At 33.5% G+C, this 15,056-nt stretch overlaps 5 protein-coding genes across 8 annotated transcripts; 3 read left to right on the top strand and 2 right to left on the bottom strand.

Moving 5' to 3' along the window:
• Positions 1–71: 71 nt before the first annotated feature.
• Ost48 (dolichyl-diphosphooligosaccharide--protein glycosyltransferase non-catalytic subunit Ost48) lies at positions 72–1,979 on the bottom strand. Its single transcript, XM_034334428.2, has 3 exons — positions 1,763–1,979; positions 941–1,567; positions 72–872 (listed from the first exon to the last, which is right to left on the bottom strand). The coding sequence occupies exons 1-3, from the start codon at positions 1,893–1,895 to the stop codon at positions 328–330; spliced, it is 1,305 nt and encodes a 434-aa protein (XP_034190319.1). The 5' UTR covers positions 1,896–1,979; the 3' UTR covers positions 72–327.
• Positions 1,980–2,251: 272 nt separating this feature from the next.
• On the top strand, positions 2,252–4,558 carry Ccz1 (vacuolar fusion protein CCZ1). Its single transcript, XM_034334427.2, has 10 exons — positions 2,252–2,465; positions 2,528–2,622; positions 2,687–2,780; positions 2,855–3,070; positions 3,138–3,313; positions 3,387–3,530; positions 3,595–3,740; positions 3,821–4,085; positions 4,152–4,279; positions 4,353–4,558. Exons 1-10 carry the CDS (start codon positions 2,391–2,393, stop codon positions 4,403–4,405), a joined length of 1,392 nt encoding a protein of 463 aa, XP_034190318.1. The 5' UTR covers positions 2,252–2,390; the 3' UTR covers positions 4,406–4,558.
• An 11-nt stretch (positions 4,559–4,569) lies between these two features.
• LOC117608802 (28S rRNA (cytosine(4447)-C(5))-methyltransferase) lies at positions 4,570–7,743 on the bottom strand. 2 transcript variants are annotated; one of them, XM_034334423.2, is made up of 8 exons: positions 7,624–7,743; positions 7,414–7,544; positions 7,209–7,333; positions 6,755–7,137; positions 6,523–6,690; positions 6,258–6,453; positions 5,820–6,188; positions 4,570–5,177 (listed from the first exon to the last, which is right to left on the bottom strand). In XM_034334423.2, the coding sequence occupies exons 2-8, from the start codon at positions 7,511–7,513 to the stop codon at positions 4,710–4,712; spliced, it is 1,809 nt and encodes a 602-aa protein (XP_034190314.2). In that variant the 5' UTR covers positions 7,514–7,544; positions 7,624–7,743; the 3' UTR covers positions 4,570–4,709. The 2 variants fall into 2 exon arrangements, with proteins under 2 accessions (XP_034190314.2, XP_034190315.2); XM_034334424.2 differs by having other exon boundaries at positions 7,414–7,547; positions 7,624–7,714.
• Positions 7,744–7,762: 19 nt separating this feature from the next.
• On the top strand, positions 7,763–13,437 carry Tsr1 (Tsr1 ribosome assembly factor). 3 transcript variants are annotated; one of them, XM_034334421.2, is made up of 13 exons: positions 8,941–9,187; positions 9,872–10,142; positions 10,215–10,461; positions 10,530–10,727; positions 10,799–11,023; positions 11,090–11,258; positions 11,318–11,518; positions 11,608–11,831; positions 12,148–12,411; positions 12,473–12,583; positions 12,651–12,858; positions 12,973–13,139; positions 13,249–13,437. In XM_034334421.2, the coding sequence occupies exons 1-12, from the start codon at positions 9,001–9,003 to the stop codon at positions 13,128–13,130; spliced, it is 2,463 nt and encodes an 820-aa protein (XP_034190312.2). In that variant the 5' UTR covers positions 8,941–9,000; the 3' UTR covers positions 13,131–13,139; positions 13,249–13,437. The 3 variants fall into 3 exon arrangements, with proteins under 3 accessions (XP_034190313.2, XP_034190312.2, XP_034190311.2); XM_034334422.2 differs by lacking the exon at positions 8,941–9,187 and adding an exon at positions 7,763–7,976 and having other exon boundaries at positions 12,973–13,283; XM_034334420.2 differs by having other exon boundaries at positions 12,973–13,283.
• Positions 13,369–14,680, top strand: LOC117608809 (cyclin N-terminal domain-containing protein 1). The gene is made up of 5 exons (XM_034334438.2): positions 13,369–13,500; positions 13,599–13,697; positions 13,784–14,049; positions 14,129–14,344; positions 14,417–14,680. The coding sequence occupies exons 1-5, from the start codon at positions 13,476–13,478 to the stop codon at positions 14,678–14,680; spliced, it is 870 nt and encodes a 289-aa protein (XP_034190329.1). The 5' UTR covers positions 13,369–13,475.
• The last annotated feature ends 376 nt before the right edge of the window (positions 14,681–15,056 follow it).

Below are 15,056 nucleotides of genomic sequence, written 5' to 3' on the forward strand. Positions count from 1 at the left end.
TATGACTATATCCTAATGGATGATTCAATATAGCACAATAGTCATTCAAATTTCTTTTGTCCATTTATTATACATTAATTATAAAAACATCCTTGAAAATGAACTATTCATGTGCAAATACACTTCGTGCGATACTTGAATTCTTTTTGTTTGCTTATGTTTCTATTTATTTAATAAATACAAAGGTTTTATCTTAAACGTATGCGCATAGTGTAGATGCACTTTGTTGGGATACAATTTTGAATTTACATAAATCCAGATAATGGCATAACGTATGTGCGTATTCCACTGAGAAAACATACGTACGATGTGATTCGACTGTTATTTTTATTCAGACTTCGCTTTCGTGTCCTCTTTGTAATGAAGGAATACGAGTGAGAAGAGAAACACACCGCCCATCATTGAAAACGCGCTTATGTAATAGGGAAACGCGCTAGGGATAAAGCGTTCGTATTGAGTGTGTTGCAAAGGACGGACAGACACCTGCGTTGTGCTGTACAAATGCGTTAAACCGATACGGGTGTAGTCGACTTTGAATTGGTAGACCCCGTAAACATCAGGGATCTTAAATCTAGCTTCGTACCGGCCGTTGCCTACGGGTTTCATCGTCATGCGGATGAATGGATCGATGCGAACGAATTCCAATTGTAGGTCGTTCGTTTCATAAGGAACCCATTGATCGCCTGACAGCTTCTGCACCTCGATAGAATAAACAACGTCGTCCATGATAGTGTACGCTGCTGGAGGTTCGGATTCTCCCACTCTGTGATGATGAACCGATGCAACTCGTATCACACCATTCTCCTTGAAGACCCAACGGGCAATCATGGTTGCCACAGCCTCGTTTCCAGATTTCTCGTATTTCTTCCCATCTACAGCATTAATTAAACTTATGATATGTGTATTTTAAATAAATAGTCTGTTCATTTGTTCCGCTTACCTTGAGCTTTCTGAATGGGACTAGTGAATGCTTCATCGCTGAAGAAGTACAAGGAACCAGAAAATACAACTCTTGCGTTGTTTCTGGCTTGAAGAGCTGCAATTAACAGCGTGTTTTTACCAACTGCGTGAGGATATTCTTTGATAGGATTTTGTGGATTGTAAGAATACGCAGAGCTAGATGCTGTTAATAAACGTAAGATCAATGGATTCTCTACATCTGCGATCAGTCCAGTTCCTTGGTAAAGTAGAGGCTGGATATTTTTGCTTCCAACGATAACTGGAGCATCGATTAAGTTGGCAGGATCTGCTACTATCTTTGTATGATATCCATTATCGGAGACGTCATAGTTCAAGTGATCTATTACTGCAGAACCCTCCTCGTCGATTTCAAAGCCACATTCAGATGCTAACTCGTGTAATGCGTCGCCGGATTGAGAGGAACCAGCGACCAATACGTTACCACCGCCATCGATGAAGTCGGTTATTGCCTCTACGCTTAAGGCTCCGCCAAATTCCTCCACAGATGGAGCAAATATTATTAAATGTTTATACAAATACTCGCCGTACTTGGAGAGTTGTAAATTAGCATCGTCGGCTAATTTATATGTTAATGTATATCCGCTATCTGCAAACAGTTATAATTGATACCATAACCTTAAATATTTTACAACTTTCATTGAATGTTGTATACACATAACAACTATAGTACATGAAATATATAAACATAGTATTACTGTAATGAGAGAAAGAAATGTTAAGTGGTTGTCACTGAACCATTATTGATAATTATATCATTGAAAATAAAGGAATGTTTACCTACCCTGTAACGTCTTAAAAAATATGGAATGTGTTTCTTTTATTGCTAAATTGTCAAGTAAAACCAGCGATGGTCCTCCGGCATATACAATTTCAAATATTGCAAGAAAATAGAGCAATTTATTCATAATCTTCATTCTGTATCATAGGTGAAACTTTGCCACGAGACACACCGGTTCCACTATCTTGAAGTGGACGCACCATATACAACACGTAACCAAACGGAAACCATCAGCTGTACGGAAGTGACATGTTTTACAACTGTGAAAATCAAATTTACTATATGCAATCGGCAATATTATGAAAAACCGAATTTTAATCAATGATACGGTTAAATTGTAATATTCAATAATATATTTTGTATACTACTTTATGTACATATATACATGATAATTCAAACAAATTACTTTACCGACAGACCCTAGAAAAATCCCTAGAAACGAGAACATAATTTGAGGTTATGCTTTATTTGAGTCCCTAGAAAAATCCCTAGAAAACAAATTACGAAACGAGAATACAATTTGAGGTTATGCTGTATTTGTTGATCGAGATGTTAAAACAGGAATAAACGTAAATACGCCCACTAATCGATTAATTAATCTGTTATCTTGTTATATAAACTGTTTAGCGAAATGTCATCCAAAACAGAGGTTACATTAGAACATTTTTATATATTTAACGGAACTTATGCAAAAAAAGAAGGAGAGGTACGTTAAAATGTATACGATATATAATGTAAATAAATTATTACATACCTTTGTTAATACAGGAGGAAAAGAAAATACTTTATTATTATCCTGAAAGAGATTTGGATGTCCAAATTAAGAACATAGGGCTCAGTGAAGCAATTATTAAATTTGCACAGTATGTATAATTATATTGAATTCTTATAAAACAGTTTTATAAACTTCACATTTTAAATCATTAGGTCTTTTAATCCTGGGCAACCTTGCGACTATTGTCACACACATAAAACCCGTCAAATATACTATCAACCTGAACCAAATTTTTGGATGGTAATGGTAAGTTTTTTTATTGTAATTAAAATTCAAGCATTCTTAAAAGAGGTAAACATTTGACAGAATTTTATCCACAGATTGTTGGAGTACCATATATATGTAAAGAAAAAGATGGTAATAAATATACAGAATATCAGAATGATGAAGTTTCAAGCAGTATTTGTCAGTCTATATTGAAACAAGCATATGTTATGTTCAGACTGTTCATGGGTTCTTTTGACACAATTATTAATGAACCTGAATGTGGAGGCATAACGTTATTAAAACATACCCTTGAACATTTTTATTCCAGGGTAAATATATGTTTCCTTAAACGCATAAGTTTTAACATCCTTTCTTTAAGTTGTGTGTTTTCCACAGTATTTATTATCTCTGAAGTTAAATAACAGTGATATTTTGGATATTTTCCAAGGCTTACAATTTTTACCTCTTGATAAAATAACATTCCTAAAAGTTCAGTGCTTCATGAACCTTGTAGAAGCTATGTTTTCTCAAGTGAAGTATACAGCATTCCTTTATAATGATCAAGTTGTGTGGTTGGTACTATGACAATTATTATATTAATATGCTTTATAATAATAAAGTAAGTGACTCTGTGTAATTGTTTAGGAGCGGTTTAGAACCTGAAGATATGCAAGTAGTTTATAATTATTTAGTAAGCACACTTTTACCAGCTCATCTTGAAAAAGAATTACATGGAGGTTCAATGCCTAGGAATTCACCCTCTCCATTTACTACTTCACATTATGGAAAGTCAGTATATACATTTCTCCATACACGAGAAACATAATAAATACTAATTACGTATATTTGATAGATTTGTCACTGGTCCATCTAATATCAATGAGCCAAACTTGATTGGAAAATCTCCCACAGTATTTATAAATTATTCCACGAAACCTGTCTCTTTATATCTAGTAGTTTACAGAGCACTAAGTGCCACAATTTGTCTCTTTGTTGACAGTAAGTACTCTTTTTCTTTTAAACAATCATTAATCTCGAATTTTTATAGGGTATGTAAAAGTGAAGTATTTATTTTGCAGGTAAAACAAGTTTAATGATTGATTTCTTTAAAAGTCTTGATAATTTTCTTGGTCCACAATTGACTACACTTGTCAGTTCAGTTGCAGAACAATGTGCTAAACATGTCACGGTTACCCCAGAATCTTGCACCAAATATTTATATTTTAATAAACTCAATCTAGCATATAAAAGTACAATACATTTAGATAATAGACGATGCAATAATGTACTCACGACACCTGAAGTGTTGAGGGTTATCAATGATATATATAGTGATACAAATAAGTAAGTACATATTTAAGTAATCACTTTGCTTTCAATTTAAATCCTTAAATCCTAATCTTATTTTAGATTAAAAGAGGCTGGTGAAATTGTTATAAAAACTATGAGCGACTATTGGGTTATTGGAAAATTATCAAACTTGAGAGAATTTTTTGTAGTTATTCAACAAAAAAGTGCGAGCATAATCGAAATAGAAGGTACGTATACATAATTTCCATTTACTTTATTACGGTTCCAAACTATACATGTATGTACAAATATTTATTTCAGATGAGGTAAAAAGACTTTGTGAAAAACAATTGAAAAGCATATTTTTCCATTAATAAAAGTGATATTCATGATTCGTGAAATGGAAAATACGTCATAAATGCATTAGTTATAAATATTCAGCAACTATTTTATACGACGATTAAACTATTGTTTATTCTCTCCACTGTGAACAACGTACATATTGAAATTATAGAAGATAATATGCTATAACTGCAAAATGTTATATAATTTATATATAAAATTTAATGTAAAATACAAATTCTGTACATATGCATTACATATTTTTAATATATTTAAAATTGTTTAAACCACGTTTTTTTAAATACTATAATGATCATTATAAAAATATTAATAATTTTAATCAACTGCTGATTCTTCTTCTGTAACTTTCTTTTTCTGAATAATATTAGAAAATTTCTTTAATTTTGCTACAAAAAATCCATCCATATTATGTACATGCGGATAAAATCGTTTGGTTAATTTTAACGAAGGATGAAATCTGTATTGCCTGTAACTTGTGAAACCCTCGGTACCAAATTCTAAACCAGTGGGTATTAATTTAACGTCACGTTTCCTAAGAGCGTAATCGATAACCCATTCGTTTTCTTCCGGGAGAATCGAACACGTAGAATAAACGATAATTCCACCAGATTCCGAACGCGCATTAGCGCAGTCTATAGCTGCTAAAAGTAATTCTCTTTGTAATGTGCAACAACGTTGTATGTCCACTTCGTCTTTATTTGTTTTAACGCTAGGATCTTTTGATACAACTCCAGTACCAGTACACGGTGCGTCTAATAAAACCCTATCAAAGCCTTTAATAATCTGAAAACAGCATAATTTCATTAATATACTTATACATGAAACATTTATGTACAGTGGGTCCAAAAAGTATTTGTACACCATTTAAAACAGAGTACCTTGTTTAAAATTGGACCAAATGACTTGAGGTTTCTTGAGAAGCTATACAAATTAATTTACTAAGATATGTGCTTTTGTCGTTTTAAAAAATTACAATTTGTCGAAATCGGGAAAAAATAAGGCAATTTTGAAAGGCAATTTTTTAATTTTTTTATCTGAGTTTGCAATGAAAATTTAAAATATGACATTTGTAAATTTAAATCGAGACTAGTCACGTTCTAGTAACTTCTAGTAACTTCTAAGGGCATTGACCGATTTCGATGAAATTTTCAGCATACACATAACTTATTTGAATCTACGAAAGACATTTTAAATTTTCATTACAGGCTTACATAAAAAAATTAAAAAATTGCCTTTCAAAATTGCCTTATTTTTTCCCGATTTCGACAAATTGTAATTTTTTAAAACGACAAAAGCATATATCTTAGTAAATTAATTTGTATAGCTTCTCGAGAAACCCCAAGTCATTTGGTCCGATTTCAAATGAGGTACTCTGTTTTAAATGGTGTACAAATATTTTTTGGACCCACTGTATATAATACGTACCGATGGTAATTTTCGTCCATCATGAGTGGAAACTACAGAATTCACAATGCCGAGTCGGTGGAAATTACCGACAACGGCCTTTATTCTTTCTACGTTCACATCATTTGAAAACAGTACACCCGTGTTTTTCATAAGCGCTGCTATGTGCGACGATTTTCCGCCGGGTGCAGCGCACATGTCGAGAATCCTTTCGTTCTCCTTGGGTTCTAAAGCCATTACGGGTAGGAAACTAGATGCTCCTTGTAGAATGTAATGTCCGGCTAGATACTCTGGTGTTGCACCCATTGGAACTTGCGAAGAGTATACCACTAATCCAATTTTTGTCCATTTCCCTATAGGATCTAAATTGACCCCTCTGTTGATTAGAGCCTAAAATAACATTCGATGATATAAATGTGAAATATAATATATTTATTTCGTATTTTCTGGAATATATACTTCAGCTAAATCCCGACGGCGTGTTCTTAATGTATTCGTTCGTAGCGTCATAGGTCTTTGAACCTCGCTCGCTTCCAAAAATTCTAACAATTCGTCTAGGGGAAATATTTGCATCAACTTCTCCATTAAGAAATTATTATAGCTATAATATGTACATAAATCTTTTCTCAACAGGTCCATGTATTCCGAACGAGACCTAAAGCAAAGGTAAAATATCATTTTTATGAAACTTCTTTATAAAAAAATATCCCAAATTCAGACGTACCGATTAACATCACGCAATCTCTTAAAATCAGATAGTATCATAACAACATCTTTTATACGTTGTTGCACATCTTTAAGACTGGTAACATTTTCGAGTTCTTCTTCAGTGGGAAAATTAAATATAAACTGTTGCGACATCATATCAGTCATTTCTTCTTCAGCTAATTTTCTAAAAAAAAAAATAAATTAGAATTAGGATTATTAAGTTTAACCTAATAGTAAATCTTCCTTACTGTTCCTTTTGTTGTTTCTTTTTTAGTTTCTTATTTGCTTTCTCTATAGGAAGTAAATCATCGTCGTCTTCTTCTGCTTCTTCTTCATCTTGATCCATTTCCTCATTTTCATCAGATTCATCACTACTGTTATATTCTTTATTATCTTCAGCTGCATCACTTTCATCCGCAGCATCACTTTCATCCTCTACATCGCTGTCCATCAACTTCATCTTCGTACTTTTTGACTTCTTTTTGTTTTCCATTGTTTCTTCATCAGATACATTACTATCATTGTCCAATTGCATTTGTTCATTTTCATCGCTTTCATTGTCATTCGCAAATGATACCACATTAGGAGGTTTCTTCTTCTTTTTCAACTGTTTAGAACTGTCCTTGAGGTTCTAGTTTAATGCAAAAATATCTGTTAATAATGTCAATACATAATATTCAACTGATGAATGAAAGAGCTTACATTTTTCTTTACAATGTCTTTTGCATTTTTCTGTTTCTTCTGTAACTCTTTTAGGTTTTGCTTCTTCGACAATCGTTTTCTTGCACGTTGCTTTTGCCTATGGCTCAAGATTTTTTCTTCTTTTACTGTAACAAAGAATTATGTAGCTTACATTTCAATATAAAATAAACAGATTATAAATAAATAGAGCTGCAATTTTCATTACCTAATACTCCTTTTGGAAATGTTGGGTCTCCCTGTTTCTTTGCCTTTCTTCCAGGACCTTTTGGAACAACTGTTTCATCAAACTTCGCTTTTCGCCCCATTTTGGTATTTTATTCAGCAATTAGTACAAAACTACTTAAATAAAACAAACAAATTTGTAATTCTTTATATATTTTAATTAACTAATTAGTTTATACATTTCTTATTATACCTAAATTTTTCAAAACGAACACGTGAATTATAACCAATTCATTCTATTTACAGTAGTTTGAACATGTGTGTATATATTTTTCATTCAATGCTACCAACTTTCAGGAAAGGGGTTTGAAAGAAAATTATAAATGTCCCTATAAAGGTTGAAGGAATTTTTTAACGATACACGTGCTTTGTAAAAGATGTTTGTTAATTTATAATGTCATCTTCTGGATAGAATATACAAATCTTAAAAGAAAATGGGGATAACTAAACAAGAAGTGCATCGTCCTGGTTCATTGAAACAAACAAATAAAGCGCATAAAACTGGTAGACACCGAAGTAAAGGTTCTATAAGTAGCGAGGTTAAAGGTAAGGTTATTTATCACTAGATTGCCGGAGCGATTCAATTTGACTCATTTACGATTTTATTGCTAGAAAAACTTAAATAATTTATTTAAAAACATATGTTGGTTTTTAATAGAATTATGAAATGTATACAAATACTAATTCCTTCCCCTCCCTACTCCTTAGTTCCAAAAATCCATATGTGCTATTCTTACATTTCTTCTATTGTGGACATTTACTATAGGGTACTATTATAAATATATAATTTTGAAGGGATATGTTGTTTCGCTTTTGGTCTTGAAAAAGGTCGAGTTCTTTTAAGTTTCAAAGAGAGTAATTATTAATCCATTAGCTGCCACGATCCCATTTGGGGATTTTTGAATTTTACGTACACCACTTGGCGCCAAAAATATGCATATATATAACTTATCCGGCCAAAAATTTCAAAAAAAAATTTGGCAGTTAATGGGTTAAGTATAGATGTTCCTATTTTAAATTTTTCGTAGCCCCGAAGAGGTATTTTAAGGAAAGTATGCTTTTTTCCAAAACATACTTAGAACAAAAATGGGCAAAAAAGTATTAAGTGGTTCCTAGAAATCGGTCCAAACACCGTTTCAATGTCTATATAAAAATATAGATTGTTACAGCATATGACATATGTTGTATTACAGCCATAAATAACATAACACAGTTCAAAAATATAAATTTATTAATTGATTTCTGCAATTGTTTTCATTTGACATCAATAGTGGTGTCAACCATGGAAACAAATGACTGTTTCTTATTGCTCTGCACTGCAATGAAACGCGTTGGCATGCGAATTGCACCGAAGTTGTCGCAGTGAAGTTGGCTACACATTCACTAACACATTCACGCCGCATCTGTGAGCCTATTGGCGAGGTGCACGCGGAGGAGGGGCTGCCTATGTTAAAAAATAGACAGGCCTCCCCCCGCGTGCACCTCGCCCGTTGGCTCACCGACATGGCGTGAATGTGCTAGTGAATTGTAGCCAACTTCACTGCGACAACTTCGATCCAAAGCCATTAAAATGTTGTCCGCAAAGGACGAACGTTTACTTCAAAAAGGTGCTATTATTGCACTCCACAAAGCTGGAAACAGCAATGTGGAAATTGCAAGAATAGCACAGTGTTCAGTCCGTACCGTTCAAAGATATGTAGTAAGGTATTCCGTTTATGGTACCGAAGGACTGGTGGACTTGCGTCAACTAAACAGAGGTAAGCGACACACGACCGAGGAAGAAGATAAGCTGATAGTCGGTAAGATTGAAGAGCATCCCTTTCAGACCGTGGTGAACATCACCGCAGATTTGAATATAGGAGGGTCAAAGTACATTATCTATAGACGTATGCGAGAGGCCGGTCACCACTCCCGCTGGGGGCAGGTGCAGTTGCTGCAAAGACATGACGAGGACCGCGTTGGATTTGCATTGCAGCATGTATCTGCATCACAGGCTGAATGGGATTGCACAATCTTTACCGATGAAAAAGTATTTTCTTAAGCCTCGGATTGCGCGCTTTACGTTTGGAGGCCCCGAGGGGCCTCTAGGTTTGACGAGAAATATGTCTCTCAATGTAGGGAGAGTGGGCGCATCACGTGTGGCTTTTGGGTGTAGGTAACTCCACATGGTCCGGGAGAGCTGGTAGAAAAGTATCAATCATAGTGTCAGTTCGTCTGGTGTATTTTGTAATTTCAAATAAATTATTGAAATAAATATTCTAAAGCTTTGGTCGGATGATTATGTTAATTATTTTAAACTTGGACTGCTTTTTCACTAGATGAACTGACACTATGATTGACACTGTACCTATTTTGATGGATGAGTCTGGGAATCTAGTTTTATAGTACATGTTATTATTTTCATTGCTTTATAAGATTTCTAAGTACACATTAATGTGTAGGAAAACCTGGAGTAAAAGTTGTGTCGAAACGCATTCGTAAGAATCTTGGTAAAGATGCACGAAGACATCAGTCCTCCCAAATTAGACAAAAGAAGAGAGAAGAGGTATTGCAACAGAAAAGGGATTTAGGTGGATCCCAGTCAGCACCTATTCTTGTATGCATTATCCCATTGCAAGAAGACTTAGATACTCAGAGTATATTATCAGTATTAACAAAAGCAGACGAGACTGCAGTTGTAACAAACAGTCCTTGCGGTATAACACATTTAAGGTATAACGTCCAGTTCATGAGTAATGTTAACAAAAATGTAAATGACTAATTATTAACTCCTTCTTTTAACAGCATACCTAGATTTAAACAGAGATTTTCTGTTATTGTACCACCAGTTGGCAATGTGTTCGCTACCTTGGATGCAGCAAAAATATCTACGACTATTCTTTTTGTTGCTTCTGCTATAAATCAGGATGATAAAAGCCCAAGAAACGAGGTTCTTGATAATTGGGGCAGAGAAATTATTTTGCCTTGCGTTGCTCAAGGGTTGACTACTCCTGCAGTAGCACTTACAAACATCGAAAGCCTTCATATAAAGGTAAAACCAGTTTCTATGTAATTAGCAAACATGATTTTCATTATCATAAATTATCAATTTTCTTGTAGAAACGTCAAGATTTTAAAAACAACATGCAATCTGAAATATCCAAATGGCTTCCAGAAGAAAAAATTTGTCCTTTGGACACTTCTACCGATGCTTTAAACGTATTAAGAAAAGTCGGTTCTCAGAAACAAAGGACCGTATCGTACAGGAGTAAGAGAGCACATTTATTGGCAGAAGAAATAAAGTTCAAGTGTAATGAAGTAGGTATCCACATAATTGCTATTCATAATAATAAAAATATGAACTCTTAATCAATTATAATTTTACTTAGGACTCAACAGACCTTGGAACTCTCACAGTCTCAGGATACTTAAGAAATGTACCGTTATCAGTTAACAGTATAATACATATACCTGGATTTGGGGATTTTCAAATGTCTCAAATCGATGCTCCCGAGGACCCATACCCCATCGAAAAGAAAGCAAGAAAACATTGCAATAAAATGGACGAGGAACCATCTGTTAGGGTTCTCGAACGTGCTGATCCAAAGAAACAAGTAATTATAGAAACAAAAATCAAACAAAAAAATCATTTAATCCTAATGGCTAATTAATTTCCCTAGGAATCTCTTGAAAGTGAAAACGTACCTGACCCTATGGATGCTGAACAAACTTGGCCCACAGAAGAAGAATTAGCTCAGGCTGGAGCTGCACAGAAGAAGAAAATCGTGAAAAGAGTTCCAAAAGGCACATCTGAATATCAAGCAGCTTGGATCCCTGACGAGGATGGAGGTACTTTGTGTTAAAAAAGTGGATTTGAATATCCTTAAAATATTTCTATAATTTTACAGAGGAATTGAGCGAGTACTCGGATGAAGAATCAGAAGATAAAATGTCTGTCGATATAAAATCTGAACCAGACAGTGATGCAGGGACAGAAGAAGACGAGGAGGAGTATGATACAATTACGATATCAGAAGCTCCTGATGAACAGCGATACGACCAAAATATTGATATGGTAGAGGAAAAGGAAGCAATAGAAAAATTGAAAGGTGTGTTTGCTTGGCATAACACAGGATTTTTCTTTTTTAATTAATACCCTTCAATTAATGATGTGACTTTATTTGCCTTCTAAATATAGAAGCTAAATTAGATGCACAGTTCCCTGATGAGGTTGATACACCCCAAGATATTTTGGCAAAACAGAGGTTCCAAAAATATCGAGGATTAGAGTCGTTCAGGACGAGTCCCTGGGATCCAAAAGAAAATCTGCCTAGTGATTATGCTCGAATATTTCAGTTTGAAAATTTCGATCGAACACGGAAGCGTATATTTAAAGAGTGTGAAGAAATAGAAGGAGCTATGGTATGTTCATCTAATAATCAACCCTTTGAGCGCTATGAACACATATATGCGTTCTGCAAAATCGTTCTATGGTGCCATTTATGAATGCATGTATGGATTCTCACACAACCATTCAATTTGGGCTATGAACACACACATATATATATATATATATAAGATAAAATATATGGCATATGGGTTCTCACACAACCCAGTCCAGCATGCGCGTTGTAAAAAGTGGGCAGCCCACAGCACACGCTTAACGTCGCACAATTCAGCGCTCAAAGGGTTAATCTTACCAAGCATTTATTTAACGTACTATTGAAATGTATTACAGCCTGGCTGGTACATCACGATTCACATAAAAAATGTTAGAAGAACCCTCTTCACTGCATTTTTCACATTGGAGAACCGCCCGTTAGTGGTATTCGGTTTACTACCGAACGAACATAAAATGTCCGTCTTAAACGTGGTACTTAAACATACTAATACTATTTCGATACCAATAAAATCCAAGGAACGATTGATATTTCAATGTGGATTCAGAAGATTCGCCAGTCGTCCGATATTTAGTCAGCATACAAATGGAAATAAACACAAGGTACGTGTTTAATTTTTCAAAATTTCTAATATTTTGTTACTAAAAACCGACGTTGTTTCAGTATGAACGGTACTTTCAACCGGAGAGCACGATTGTAGCAAGTATGTTTGCGCCAATTACATTCCCTCCCTGTCCAGTTTTGTGTTATGTTGAGAAATTAAATGGATCTTTGGTAAGGAAACGACGGTTGCAGTAATCTAATTTCAACGTTAATGCATATTAAACTAATATTGTTACAGGCACTAGTCGCAACTGGCAGTGTGTTATCTGCAAATCCAGATAGGATAGTTGTAAAAAGAGTGGTCCTCAGTGGCCACCCGTACAAAGTTCATAAGCGATCAGCGGTTATAAGATTCATGTTCTTCCACCGAGAGGACATAAATTGGTTCAAGCCAGTCGAATTGCGAACCAAATATGGACGCAGAGGGCACATAAAAGAGCCATTAGGTAAACGACAGTGTCGAATTTTCTGCATTTGAATCCAAAAATTATTATTTTTATTTATTATTTCATTATTATTGTTATTATTATTATTATTATTATTATTATTTCTATGTGTAGGTACACATGGCCACATGAAATGTGTATTCAATGGGCAGCTGAAGTCACAAGACACAATCCTAATGAATTTATACAAACGTGTGTTTCCTAAATGGACATACGAACCATTATTGTTAACGGAATCGTCACACGAGGAGCAGAGTATGAATGTAGAATAAAATTTATTGGTTTGTAATATTTATAATGATAAACTGTATATATAAGCATATACATATATGTTTAAATATGTATAAAAACGTAAAATAAATTTTGTTTGGTAATTCATGATTTCTACAGATATACATACAATGCGTTTAATTTAATATACTTCATCCACGTTACATTACATGGTAATGTTGAATGGGGAACACAGGTTACCCAGTTGAAAAAAAAATGTGTTTATTTTTATTATACTAGGTATTTGTTTTCATGAGCGCCGAATGTATCACGTGACATTACCTATGCGAAACGATTACATGCTACTTGCCTAGTAATAATTATAGTTAAGAAACAATTAATTTAAAATGGATTTTGATACTGCTTACATTGGTAATTATTAAAACTTTGTATTAAGAACTTACGAGAGTTTTGTAATAAATAAAATAATAGAATTGTCAAACTGTAAAATTAATGTTTACTTTTTACAGAACCCTTACTTGATGGTTGGTTAGAAGATCTTCAGACAAGAATTAAAGAACAAGAAAATTGTATTAATGTCAAAGATGAATATTATATGCCATTTATAGGTAAATGATGTATATAAATTTATTTATTATGTTCAGTGAATAAATGATAATACTAATCACGTGTATATATCAAATATTAATTTCAGCTATACCAGTCCCAGTTGTCAGTGCAATTTTAAAAATAACAGAATATCTTGAGCTAGGACCAGAAACTAAATATGTTGCCATTCATTTATATGATAAATTTATGTGTAATTATTTTTGGAAATTATACAAAACTACCAACCAGACAGAGGACCATTGGTCAGAAGTTTGTAAAAAAATATCTAGCCAGGCAAAATTGTATCTTATGTCGTGTTTACAATTAGCAAGTAAACTGGATTCACATTCAAATAATTTAGGGATATCACAAGTACATATATATATTGTATCATTTTTATATAATTATTATTTATTAGTATTGGTATATCAATTTCTTTTGTGTAACATAGGTGCTTAATGTTTTGAAATGGATTGATGGGAAAACCGAATATACGCGCGGTATGATCTTTTCATCAGAGTATGAAGTATTCAAAATGGTTGAATTTAAAATGCCCCTTTGCACTCCCTTAAATTGTGTAGATGTGCTTTTAGCTGCAATTGGACTTAAGAATACTCAAAATTTGCAAAATCTTGTTATAAGTTTATTGGATTTAGTTTACTTACAGGTTTGATTATTTTCATACATAAAAATAAAGTAATACTATTATATAATTTATACAGCAAGAATATTCTTATAGTGGGAAATGTTGTACTCTCAACAACAGTATTTGGTTTATGGGCATGTTGCTACAACTCATCAAGAAAAAAGGAACTGTATGACATTAAAATGTAATGTATTATTTCTAGCTGCTTCTGTAATTCTTTGTGCAACATTTTTTTCCTGCATTGATAATGAAGCAGCAAAAATTATTGCCTCAAAATTATCAGAATTTGTAAATATAAACCCCAATGATATTTGGAAAATGGCTAATATACTTTTTATGATGGCAGTTCAAGAATAAATAATAATTAAACAGAAATATGTATTTTAATATTTCATAAACCTCATAATGAATGTGGATTGATTTAATGCAACAATTGGTTTACTTTAAAAATATAACATTTATAATATTATTTCATTTTATTTATTTCTATGCTATACGTGAAAGCAATTATAAAACTATTTTTTAATAAAGAAAACTTGCTACTCTGTAAGTGACTAGATCAAAATTGAAATAAAAATAAAAACGAATGAAACGGGGACGACTGTGCGAGTCGCTCTATGCGATAATTCACAAATTACCGCGCATACAGGGGACTGGGACTTTGTTAATATCGGAGTTACACGAGTTGTAAAGGAACCCGGTATCGTGCATAGTCCCCTTTCCTAACCGCAAT

The sequence above is a fragment of the Osmia lignaria genome, chromosome 8 (assembly GCF_051020975.1).
Source record: "Osmia lignaria lignaria isolate PbOS001 chromosome 8, iyOsmLign1, whole genome shotgun sequence".
Classification (NCBI taxonomy): Eukaryota; Metazoa; Arthropoda; class Insecta; order Hymenoptera; family Megachilidae; genus Osmia; species Osmia lignaria.

Coding starts and splice junctions, on each gene's coding strand:
- Ost48 (XM_034334428.2), bottom strand. CDS start 1,895: ATGAAGATTATGAATAAATTGCTCTATTTTCTTGCAATATTTGAAATT. Junction 1,568..1,762: donor ATTTTTTAAGACGTTACAGG/GTAGGTAAACAT, acceptor AACTGTTTGCAG/ATAGCGGATATACATTAACA. Junction 873..940: donor TCCCATTCAGAAAGCTCAAG/GTAAGCGGAACA, acceptor TTAATGCTGTAG/ATGGGAAGAAATACGAGAAA.
- Ccz1 (XM_034334427.2), top strand. CDS start 2,391: ATGTCATCCAAAACAGAGGTTACATTAGAACATTTTTATATATTTAAC. Junction 2,781..2,854: donor CAAATTTTTGGATGGTAATG/GTAAGTTTTTTT, acceptor TTTTATCCACAG/ATTGTTGGAGTACCATATAT. Junction 4,086..4,151: donor ATATATAGTGATACAAATAA/GTAAGTACATAT, acceptor ATCTTATTTTAG/ATTAAAAGAGGCTGGTGAAA.
- LOC117608802 (XM_034334423.2), bottom strand. CDS start 7,513: ATGGGGCGAAAAGCGAAGTTTGATGAAACAGTTGTTCCAAAAGGTCCT. Junction 6,454..6,522: donor AGATTGCGTGATGTTAATCG/GTACGTCTGAAT, acceptor CCTTTGCTTTAG/GTCTCGTTCGGAATACATGG. Junction 5,178..5,819: donor ATGGACGAAAATTACCATCG/GTACGTATTATA, acceptor TGCTGTTTTCAG/ATTATTAAAGGCTTTGATAG.
- Tsr1 (XM_034334421.2), top strand. CDS start 9,001: ATGTTGTCCGCAAAGGACGAACGTTTACTTCAAAAAGGTGCTATTATT. Junction 11,024..11,089: donor GTGCTGATCCAAAGAAACAA/GTAATTATAGAA, acceptor TAATTTCCCTAG/GAATCTCTTGAAAGTGAAAA. Junction 12,859..12,972: donor GCACATAAAAGAGCCATTAG/GTAAACGACAGT, acceptor TTCTATGTGTAG/GTACACATGGCCACATGAAA.
- LOC117608809 (XM_034334438.2), top strand. CDS start 13,476: ATGGATTTTGATACTGCTTACATTG. Junction 13,501..13,598: donor TTTTGATACTGCTTACATTG/GTAATTATTAAA, acceptor TACTTTTTACAG/AACCCTTACTTGATGGTTGG. Junction 13,698..13,783: donor ATATTATATGCCATTTATAG/GTAAATGATGTA, acceptor TATTAATTTCAG/CTATACCAGTCCCAGTTGTC.